The sequence below is a fragment of the Drosophila hydei genome, unplaced genomic scaffold, assembly GCF_003285905.1.
Source record: "Drosophila hydei strain 15085-1641.00,03,60 unplaced genomic scaffold, DhydRS2 tig00008124-arrow-arrow-pilon, whole genome shotgun sequence".
Taxonomy (NCBI): domain Eukaryota; kingdom Metazoa; phylum Arthropoda; class Insecta; order Diptera; family Drosophilidae; genus Drosophila; species Drosophila hydei.
In genome coordinates, this window is record NW_022045834.1 from 290,150 (window position 1) to 300,491 (window position 10,342).

Here is a 10,342-nt window from a genome sequence, read left to right on the forward strand (position 1 = left end):
AAATTGGCACATCCTGAGCCACTTGAAACCGGTTTGCGCACAGAGCCCAAACCGGTTTTTTTGCTTTGTTTAGATGACTTTGCCGAGGGCACTCGATCAGGTTATCGTCGCAGCGCTTATCGCTTCGAAAATAATACATTGAAAATAAGAATGTTGCACTATTCCCATAGACGTCCAAATATCAGCAACGTACAGCTGGAGAGTGCGTGCACAGTTTATTGGACTCGGCTGTAGGCTATGTGGATGCCATTGCATAATACGGCTGAAAATCATTTGTGTATATGTTATAAGAACTCGAATTCCGTCAGCTGACAACAGCTATCAGTTAAGAACTCTTGAGGGGGGGGTCACATACATATTTATAGCGAGATATTTCGTTTTTTTGAAAACATATTTCATGTATTTAAGCACTTTAGCGATTATACGTGATGATTTGGGTATAAAAATACCTTGAATCTGGTTTCAACCAGTTCTATTTCCCGAATTTTATAATCATTTCATTTTGGTCATTTCATAATCTTATCTATATCACGTTCGGCAAGCGGTTTGCGCCGGAACAGCCGACTGGGTGACTGGGTGAGGGGGCCAAAGTAGGCCAGTGAGTGCTGATCGACGTTCAATGTACAATTTTATCGGTCAACTAAAAACTTTCCCTTACTATTTTGTTAGTTTCGATTTCATTGAGAAGTTGCCGAGGAATTGGAGTACTTTAGTTAGGAGTGTCTGAATAGATGACGCAGTTGAGCTTGGATACTTGAGGCAAAGCCAATTGCTGCTGCTCGTCTGTGGTCTGCCAGTAGCAATACTGTCGCTGGCAGTAGCTGTTGAACTGCTGCATAGCCATTCAGAAGTAGAGATCTCATCGACTTGGACTACGAAAAAGGAAGAAAATTTGTTTTGGAATTGATTGCCCCAGGTCTGACCATTCTAGGAACTCAGTACACAGGGAAACGGCTTCTAGATCAAAGTTTGAACTGCTTCAGTTCCATTAAGTCCCTGGCAGTATATTTACTTATATTTGGAGATCTGTCTGCGAATGCTGACACCTATGAGACCTGGCAGCAGCCTCACAGCGCAGCCTTGTTCTGCATAGACAATCTTGAGTTTGGTTGCTATAAGAGACTGACTAGAAAGTAATCCACACTGATCCTCGTCAGGTCTTGGCAAGCTTGAAGCTCATTAGCACCAGCAACTGCTCTGGTCAGTTTCTCAAGTATCTGCCTTAGTTGGAGCTAAATTTCTTGTACTGTGAAGAAGAAGTTGAGCTGTCGGAAATTATATGAAGCCAAATTAAAGATCATATTGAAGCAAATGTGCAAAGGCTAAGATGCTTGGCAAAGGGTCTATGGAGCTGGAAGCAGGAATACTAATGACAGAGGTTGGTTAGAGCACATAGAAAGAAGAAGATTAACGCTTGGTTAACAGGTGTAAGGCAGCTTCAGAGAGGGAAGTTTATTTAGTTGGCTAACTGTAACAGCCTGGCGAAGTACCTGCAACATATATCATGCAATATAGTAGATTTCGTATGATATTGTAGAGGAAGAGGACAAGCTGAAATTTACTTCAAAGAGCTTTATAAGCTAGTTACACTGAAATATAAATGATGCTGAGAAAATGTAGACAGATTGCAAATAAAAACAGCAATTAAAAAAATAAAAATAAAATAAATAAATAAGTCTGAGTTAAGCCCAATGTCTGTGTCTAATATATACAGGGTATATACAAGTCACTTAAAGTGTAAAGCAATGCATACACAATGCTTAACGACCATACCCAAATATTTATTCGATTCTACCTACATTTAGATACATAAATTTAATAAAATAAAAAATAAATAAATTCGATCAAATTGAATTTTTCACAATTATTTTCACAATCAAAATTTCCAATCTCCAGACACAGGTCTAAGCATACAACGAGCCGAATTGCATGAGCACTATCAGATAGGTAACCATGGCCGTGAAGATCTGTAGAAATAGTTCGATTGAGTTAAACGTAATTAGCTACGAAGGAAACTAAAAGCCTACCGACATTAGCAGATTATAGTCGATGTCCATAAAGCCCTCAGCGCTGATAGCCAGAGCATCCTGTTCCACCTGCATGGCGAACTCAGCCAGAACCGCATTATAGGCCAATGGAGGCGGCACCGACTGGCATTGGGCGGCACAGGCCAGGGCCCTCACATGGCTGCCTATCAGCATGTGCTATAGGAAAGCAATTTAGTCAGATATAGCCAAAAAGATCCAACTAGTCACCTGTCGCTTGCAGTACTCGCCGCAATGGCAAAAGGTGAAAAGTAGTATAAGCAACGGCACAAAGGTGGCACAGGTCATGAAGATGAAGCCAAACTTGTAGATCTTAATCAGCACAAGGAGTGACCAATAGATATTAATGATGCTGTCCAGAAACATAACGACAAAGATGCTGACAATCGACCAGCCAAACAAACTGTTGTAAAGTTCAAACAGGCGATAGAGCTCCATGTAGGCGCGTTTCAGACTCAACAGATGGTCCAACGAGCACATTTGCTCGAACTTCGTGTCCAATATGGTCTGGGTGCCCAGCTGACGATAGCTGTGGAGTGCTTGCAGACGTTGATCCAAACGCTCCGCATGATAGCCCAAGAGATCCACATAGAGCAGCAGCAGCAGGCATTGATATCGATTGATGATAACTGCGGCCAGCGAGTACCAAAAGTAGCCGATGTAGTCCGAATTCACGGCCACATATATAGACGGAATAAAGACAACGATATTGATAATGCCCAGAGCATAAAATTTGACATATCTGCTCCAGGGTAAGTTCCTGATCGGCTGCTGCAACTCGCACTGGAAGTGCAAGCGCAAACACTTCAGCTGCAGACAGAACTCGTAGTATCCATTGTACTGGCACATCACTTGCAGTTCAATAACTAAACGGAATAATTCATATATATACTATATAGCATGGAGAGAGCTGGGATACACGCCTGTCATGGTAACAATTTGGCATACAAATACGATGCAGCTGACCAGCAGTGAAACTAACAAATCTCCCTCGGGCGGTCGGAAAATGATCTTATAGAGAGCCACGCCGACATTTGAGAGTATTAGCATTAGCGTATAGATCTTTTGGTAATGCTGCTTGCTCGACTTTTCGTTCACCCAAGGCACCAGGCCCAACACAGCGAAGTATTTGATATAACGTTGCAGAGCAAATAACATGTTCCGTTGAGAAAGTGCCAATGGATACTAAGTAGTAGTCAGGGAGAGAAAGAGAGAGTTTCGCTAGAAACCTTCGTTGATTAATCCCATTTGATATGCTTGCTAATTAAATGCAAAATAATTAGCTGAAATGGAAAAAGCGTAATGCGTGAACAAAACAAATCAATTAACAAAGATAGTTTGCGGTAGATTCTTAAATTCTAAATTCGAGTAGCGCGCATATACATATATATCTATATTTACTATATATATATATAACTATGTGCTCAGATATATATAGAGTTACATTGAGTATTGTAGGAAAATACAATTGAAGTACTCTTGAAACGCAGTTCCTGAAACAGCATAGTCTATGCTGCAAAGGGCATGAAAAATAGTATAAGTACTATACAACAAAATTAAACTAATACCAACAAATAATGAGCTATACTATGAAAAAAATATTGTTGTGAATAACAATAATAATGGGAAAGATAATTATGTTATTAAATGATTATGCTGATGGCGATGATAGCAAATGATAAGCCAAATGATAAGAATGATAAATTGCTTAATAGTAATCAAAAAAATTATTATAAATGTTGCTAATATAAATTGAAATAAAAAATAAAAATAAAACAATTACATTACTATGCTCACAAATCAATAAATAATAAATATTGCAAAAAATAATTGAGAATATAAAAAATCGATAAATAATAAATATTGCAAAAAATAATTGAAAAAATAAAAAATATTAAAATCAAAAAAAAAAATGTTTTCTTATTAAAAAATATGACAGTAATTATTTTATGCTTTTATAAAAATATACCAAAAAAAAATATATATTAAATTTATAATATAATAAATTATGTAAAAATGATGGTATAGAAATATATATAGTTATAAATAAATAATATTTTTTAATAATATAAATAATATTTTATAACTTTAAAAAATTAAAAACTTAGAAAAAAATAATACTTCTATATAATAAAAAAAAGTTATGAGAGCGCGAGCCAAGAGTGCCCGACTAGCATATACTCGCACCCTGCAAACAGCTGATATTTCAATCATTACATACAAACACATACATGATACACAATGCATACGCATACACATTCACATGCACACTAACACAAGAGCTGAGCTGAAATAACTTTTATTTTATATGTATATTTAAAAAATTAAAAAAAAAATTTTTTTCAAAACAGAAAATGACAACTTTTTTTTGTATATATACTAAAGCTCGTCTATACTATTAAGTTACGCTTAAAAAATCATATAAAATGATCGATCATTATCGATAAGTTATCGAGAATAAAATTCAAGCTTCTAGCTTTTATGGCTTATGAGATGGCTGCATTCATACGTATGGACAGACGAACATAGCTAAGTCGACCTTCATAGTTTATATAGTTTATGGAGTCTGCATCTTCAGCCTGTTACGTACATTTCCACAAAAACATTATGCCCTAAATTACATTTAATAAAATAGAATAATTTGCAAATGAATTAACAAGTCTTACTGAATAAAGATTAGTTCTAGCATCAAATACAAAATGTATGCCAAATAATTAGCAATTATTTCCGACTGTCAAAGCTTGAGCTATATAAGTAATACGTCCAAGTAGAAGCAAATCTTTGTATTAACACCGATTAGAGCCGTTGCCTGGTTATGTGTTGCGCCCCCTTTACAAATAATATATTTCACACTAATCGATCGTGAGCGCTGATAACTCTTACAGTCCACTTGCCCAATAACTAGTTCAAGCCAGACATTATTATTATTTGCAGAAATTGATATTTTTGTGATTCACTTTTTGTCAATCTTGAGTTCAACTTATACCTAGAAACCTCACACCTAAATCGATGTTAATGTAATTTAATACAAAGCACAAGCCATGGCAAATATAAACTGTGCTTCGAGGTGTTTGTTACCAAACTTTCCACTTAGTGTCGGCCTTCGCATCCGATTTGGGCCTTATCAACGCGCTTGACCAAACCTACGTTCTGAAACTGATAACCGAATTGTTCAACGATTAATTTTTTCTTTTTGTTGTTTATTCAAATATTGAAAAAGTAAAAGTATGTGAGTGCGAGTGCATGCCTATGCTGATGTATATATTTATATATTTATTGTTGTTGTTTTTATTGCTAGAAACAGCTGATAATAATTTGCCCCGGCTCTAGGTATAAATACGAGCCGCACGCTCGATGCGATTCAGTTAAGAGAAGTTGTTCAAACGCTTTGCAGCCCGCTTCTTCTTAATTATTATTAAAAAATAAAAACTAAAACTCATTAGATTAGCAAGTAAATTTGAAGTGGAAAAAGTAGTTCGCAAGTGATAAGCAAATATAAAGAAATTGTTAACAAATTCAACTGTTTTGAGAGTGTGTTAAATAGTCAAAATTACAAAGTGCACAAAAATGAATGTTAGTATACAAATTTTATATACTTTTCAAATCTTTTCGTTTAAATATTTTCCAATTAGTTGTGTTTTAAAGTTTAACAATTTTTTGTTAGCTAAAATTTATTTAAAAAAGTGCATTTATATTAATGAAGGAACACTTTTTGGCATGAATATTTTTAGTTTGCTCATAGTGTTATGCAAATATTTTTTATTTTCTGCTAGTCTTAAAAATTGATTTAAAATTGCTTAACCTCTGTGTTTGAGATTACTGAAGAATGATAAATTTTAAATAAATAAATAAAAATAAATTGAGTAACTAAAATATTTAATTAAATTAAATAAACAAATTAAAAACAAACAAAATTACTTAAAAACTATAAAATAAATAAATTTAATTCAATTCAATAAATAAAAAAAATACAAACATTCTAGAAACAATTTATTAAACAAAAAATATATATTTACATATTAGAAAACAAAATACATAAAAGAAAACAAAAAATATATATAAATATATGTATACATATAAAGATATATTATATATATATATAAATAAATTAAATTCAATTTAATAAGTAAAAAATATTCTAGAAAAAATGTATTAAACATATAAATTTATATTATATATATATACATACAATTTTTTTTGCTTAATACATTATTTCTAGAATATTTTTTACTTATTAAATTGAATTTAATTTATTTTTTTATAAAGTTATTTTGTTTTTTTTTTTTTTTAGAATTTTATTCAAGTTATGCTCATATTTAAAAATTATATATACTGGTTATATATACTATATTTAAGTATAGATGTACTCGCTCAGTCTGAATAATCTTGGTAGTTGTTTAAACCATATTTTCTTTTCCTCTTTGCTAGCCGTAAAAATTTCAATTTCATGAAAAGTGTCAACAGCTGCCTTTTACTTCAATCCTACCTATACTCTATTCTCCCTCGTCTTTCTCTTCTCGCTGTTCTTTCTGCTGACTTTTCAGAACTCATTGTAATATTTTATATATATTCTTAACCAAATTCAGCTCTATTGCTATACACAGGCATTTATTGGCTTAGGTCCATCTAATCTCTTGACCTTGTTCGATGCATACAAACAGTTTTTCCAAACGATATTTGAAGGTTCTTCGAAGCGATTCACTATCTCATATAACTTGGACAGCAAATATAAAATTTGCCTTTTTTAGTTCTCTATGAGTTTACGTTCAATCGAACAAATGTACGGAGATGATTTCTTTTGCTATTTCAGAGTTCAGGAAAATGATGAGTGGACAATAAATTAATGTGCATATTACAGATTAGAAGATTTTTGCAATTTTGTACCTTTGGGTTTTTTATATGATATTTATATTTAACAGACTGTGGTTTCATTTATAATGCGTATTCCATTTCGGTATCATTACTGTTTACAGTCGAATCTGCGCATCGCGATTATTGGTCAAAGCAATTTTGCTGCTGATGTGTTGGAGCTCATTTTGGAGCGTTCGAGGTTCCAAGTAGTGGGCGTGTTTACCATACCGGACAAGGGCAGCCGAGAGGATGTCTTGGCTACCACAGCTGCCAACCACAATATACCCGTCTTTAAGTTTGCCAGCTGGCGACGCAAGGGCATCGCTCTGCCCGAGGTGTTGGAACAGTATAAGTCCGTGAAGGCAGAGTTGAATGTGCTGCCCTTTTGCTCACAGTTCATACCAATGGAGGTGATTGATGGCGCTAGTTTGGGCAGCATTTGCTATCATCCATCCATATTGCCTCGGCATCGTGGTGCCAGTGCCATATCGTGGACACTCATCGAGGTGAGCTCAATCTTTTCGTAGCTGAATTCGTAGTCTTAATCTGCTCATGCTCAACAGGGCGATGAGGTCGCTGGCTTCAGCATTTTCTGGGCTGATGATGGCTTGGACACGGGACCATTGCTGCTGCAGCGCCAAACGAATCTCGAGCCCACAGACACCTTGGACACCATCTATAAGAGATTCCTTTACCCAGAGGGCGTAAAGGCCATGGGCTTGGCTGTGGACATGGTAGCCAATGGCACAGCGCCGAAGATAGTGCAAACCGAGGTGGGCGCCACCTATGATCCAGCCATGTTTAAGGCAGAGAATCAACGGCTGTGCCTCGATCAGTCAGCTAAGCGCATTTGGAATTTCGTGCGCGGCTTGGACTCAGTGCCGGGAGCCATAGCCACAGTGGTGCTCGACGATGGCACTGAGGAGCAGGTGCGTTTCTTTGGAGCACATCTCTATTCCGCTGGACCCGTCAAAAATGGCAAACCCTTGAAGCTGGTTGGCTTGGCGAAGCCCGCCTGGGTGCATGAGGGCGGCCTCCTGATCGAGGGCACCGATGGCGCCTTCGTCAATGTGCGCCGCATCAAGCGCGGCACCAAAATGATCAACGCCAGCGATTGGTTCAAGCAGGCTGAGCATCAGCCCATAACAGACTTCAGCGAGGATGAGCTGGCCAAGAAGGCGCAGCTATCGAGCATATGGCAGGCCATATTGAAGGCCCCCATTGAAGGAGCCACAGATTTCTTTGCCGCTGGCGCTGGCTCAATGGATGTGGTGCGTCTGGTCGAGGAGGTCAAGGATGCATTCGATGTGCCGCTGGAGAACGAGCACGTGTTTATGGCGCCGGTCTTCGACGAGTTCTTCGACCTGCTCATTCGCACCTTGCGCGAAGGTAGCGGCGGTGCCGGCGGGAAGCAGGTGGAGTACCAGGGCTTCCAGCTCAAGGCAAACAAACGCGACATACGCGTGCCCACACAGCTCTTCATCAACGGCGAATTCGTGGATGCTGAGGAGCAACGCGTGCTGGATATTATAAATCCAAGCGATGAGCAGCTGCTCTGCAAGGTGGCCTGTGCCAGCCCCAACGACGTGGACAAGGCGGTGCAGGCCGCGCACAAGGCGTTCTTTGGCTCGTGGAAACAGGTATCAGCCAGGCAGCGCGGCCAACTCATGTTGAAGTTGGCGGACCTGATGGAGCAGCACAAGGAGGACTTGGCTACCATCGAATCGGTTGACTCTGGCGCTGTTTACACTCTGGCGCTGAAGACACACATCGGCATGTCCATCGATGCCTGGCGCTACTTCGCCGGCTGGTGCGATAAGATACAGGGCAATACGATACCCGTGAACCCCGCTAGACCCAACAATGTTTTGACTTTTACGCGCAAGGAACCGATTGGAGTCTGTGGCCTGGTTACACCATGGAATTACCCCTTGATGATGCTCTCCTGGAAAATGGCTGCGTGCATAGCGGCTGGCAACACCTGCCTGATTAAGCCGGCGCAAACTTGCCCCTTGACAGCTCTGAAGTTTGCCGAGCTGACAGTCTTGGCTGGCTTTCCTGCTGGAGTCATCAATGTTCTACCTGGCAAAGGCTCCGATGCGGGTCAGGCTGTTGCCGACCATCACTTGGTGCGCAAATTGGGCTTCACGGGCTCCACGCCCATTGGCAAACATATTATGAAATCCTGCGCCGACTCCAATTTGAAGAAATGTTCGCTGGAGCTGGGCGGCAAGAGTCCTTTGGTCATATTCGCTGACTGCGACCTGGACAAGGCTGTGAAGCATGTAAGTAGAGGCGCTTGACTTATGTGTGAGATAGCTTAGCTGAGACTTCTTCTCTTTGGCAGGGCATGTCTTCAGTCTTCTTTAACAAAGGTGAAAACTGCATTGCCGCTGGGCGTCTCTTCGTGGAGGATCGCATTCATGATGAGTTCGTGCGCCGTGTGCTGAAGGATCTGCGCTCCATGACCATTGGAGATCCGCTGAATCGTTCCACAGCACATGGACCACAGAACCACAAAGCTCACATGGATAAGCTGGTGGAATACTGCCAACAAGGTGTCGCCGAGGGCGCTAAGCTTGTCTATGGCGGCTGTCGTGTGCCCAATATGAAGGGCTATTTCTTTACACCCACCGTCTTCACAGATGTCGAGGATGATATGTACATAGCAAAAGAGGAGTCCTTCGGTCCCATCATGATCATATCCAAGTTCAATGGCAGCGACGTCGACTCGGTAATGGCGCGCGCCAATCGCTCTGAATACGGCTTGGCCAGCGGCGTCTTCACCAAGGACATTAGCAAGGCACTTAGCTTTGCCGATCGCATTGAGGCTGGCACCGTCTTCGTCAATGTCTATAATAAAACGGATGTGGCTGCTCCATTTGGCGGCTTCAAGCAGAGCGGCTTTGGCAAGGATCTCGGCCAGGAGGCGCTCAACGAGTATCTGAAGACCAAGTGTGTTACCATCGAGTACTGAAGAGAAAATAAGTGTAAAAAATTCACAATATTCTATTAATAGAGCACAAAAGACTTAACCCAGTTAAATATTAGCTTACATATTGCATAATTACTATTAAGCTTAGCTATAGCCTTTGTATATATAAATCAATAAATATGTTAATCTATAAATTATTGCCTTTGTTCATTTTTATTTTCAATATTCAATAGAATTTTATGATGCCTTTCAAACAGTTCTTCCATGAAACTTTCTTAAGAAAACCCCAAAAAAAAAATTGAGTTAATACTCAATTATTTTAAAACTTGACTTCAATTTGCTTTGAAACAAACTTAACAAAAAATTAAAGCTTTATTGGACAAACTTTTTCAGTGTTCCAAGTGTGAAGTATATAAACTTTTTTGTTATAAAACAAAGAAAGTTTAGTAACAACTAATGATGAGATGCTGAGATGAGCAAAGTCTCAACTTTTTCTGATATTTTTTATTGT

At 38.7% G+C, this 10,342-nt stretch overlaps 2 protein-coding genes across 3 annotated transcripts; one reads left to right on the forward strand and one right to left on the reverse strand.

Moving 5' to 3' along the window:
- Positions 1-1,904: 1,904 nt before the first annotated feature.
- On the reverse strand, positions 1,905-3,319 carry LOC111600436 (putative gustatory receptor 39b). The gene is made up of 4 exons (XM_023316529.2): positions 2,969-3,319; positions 2,256-2,911; positions 2,028-2,204; positions 1,905-1,967 (listed from the first exon to the last, which is right to left on the reverse strand). The coding sequence occupies exons 1-4, from the start codon at positions 3,201-3,203 to the stop codon at positions 1,905-1,907; spliced, it is 1,131 nt and encodes a 376-aa protein (XP_023172297.2). The 5' UTR covers positions 3,204-3,319.
- Positions 3,320-5,429: 2,110 nt separating this feature from the next.
- Positions 5,430-9,964, forward strand: LOC111600430 (cytosolic 10-formyltetrahydrofolate dehydrogenase). Of its 2 annotated transcripts, XM_023316524.2 has the most exons (4): positions 5,430-5,618; positions 7,019-7,402; positions 7,460-9,181; positions 9,244-9,964. In XM_023316524.2, the coding sequence occupies exons 1-4, from the start codon at positions 5,613-5,615 to the stop codon at positions 9,871-9,873; spliced, it is 2,742 nt and encodes a 913-aa protein (XP_023172292.1). In that variant the 5' UTR covers positions 5,430-5,612; the 3' UTR covers positions 9,874-9,964. The 2 variants fall into 2 exon arrangements, with proteins under 2 accessions (XP_023172292.1, XP_023172291.1); XM_023316523.2 differs by lacking the exon at positions 5,430-5,618 and having other exon boundaries at positions 6,913-7,402.
- The last annotated feature ends 378 nt before the right edge of the window (positions 9,965-10,342 follow it).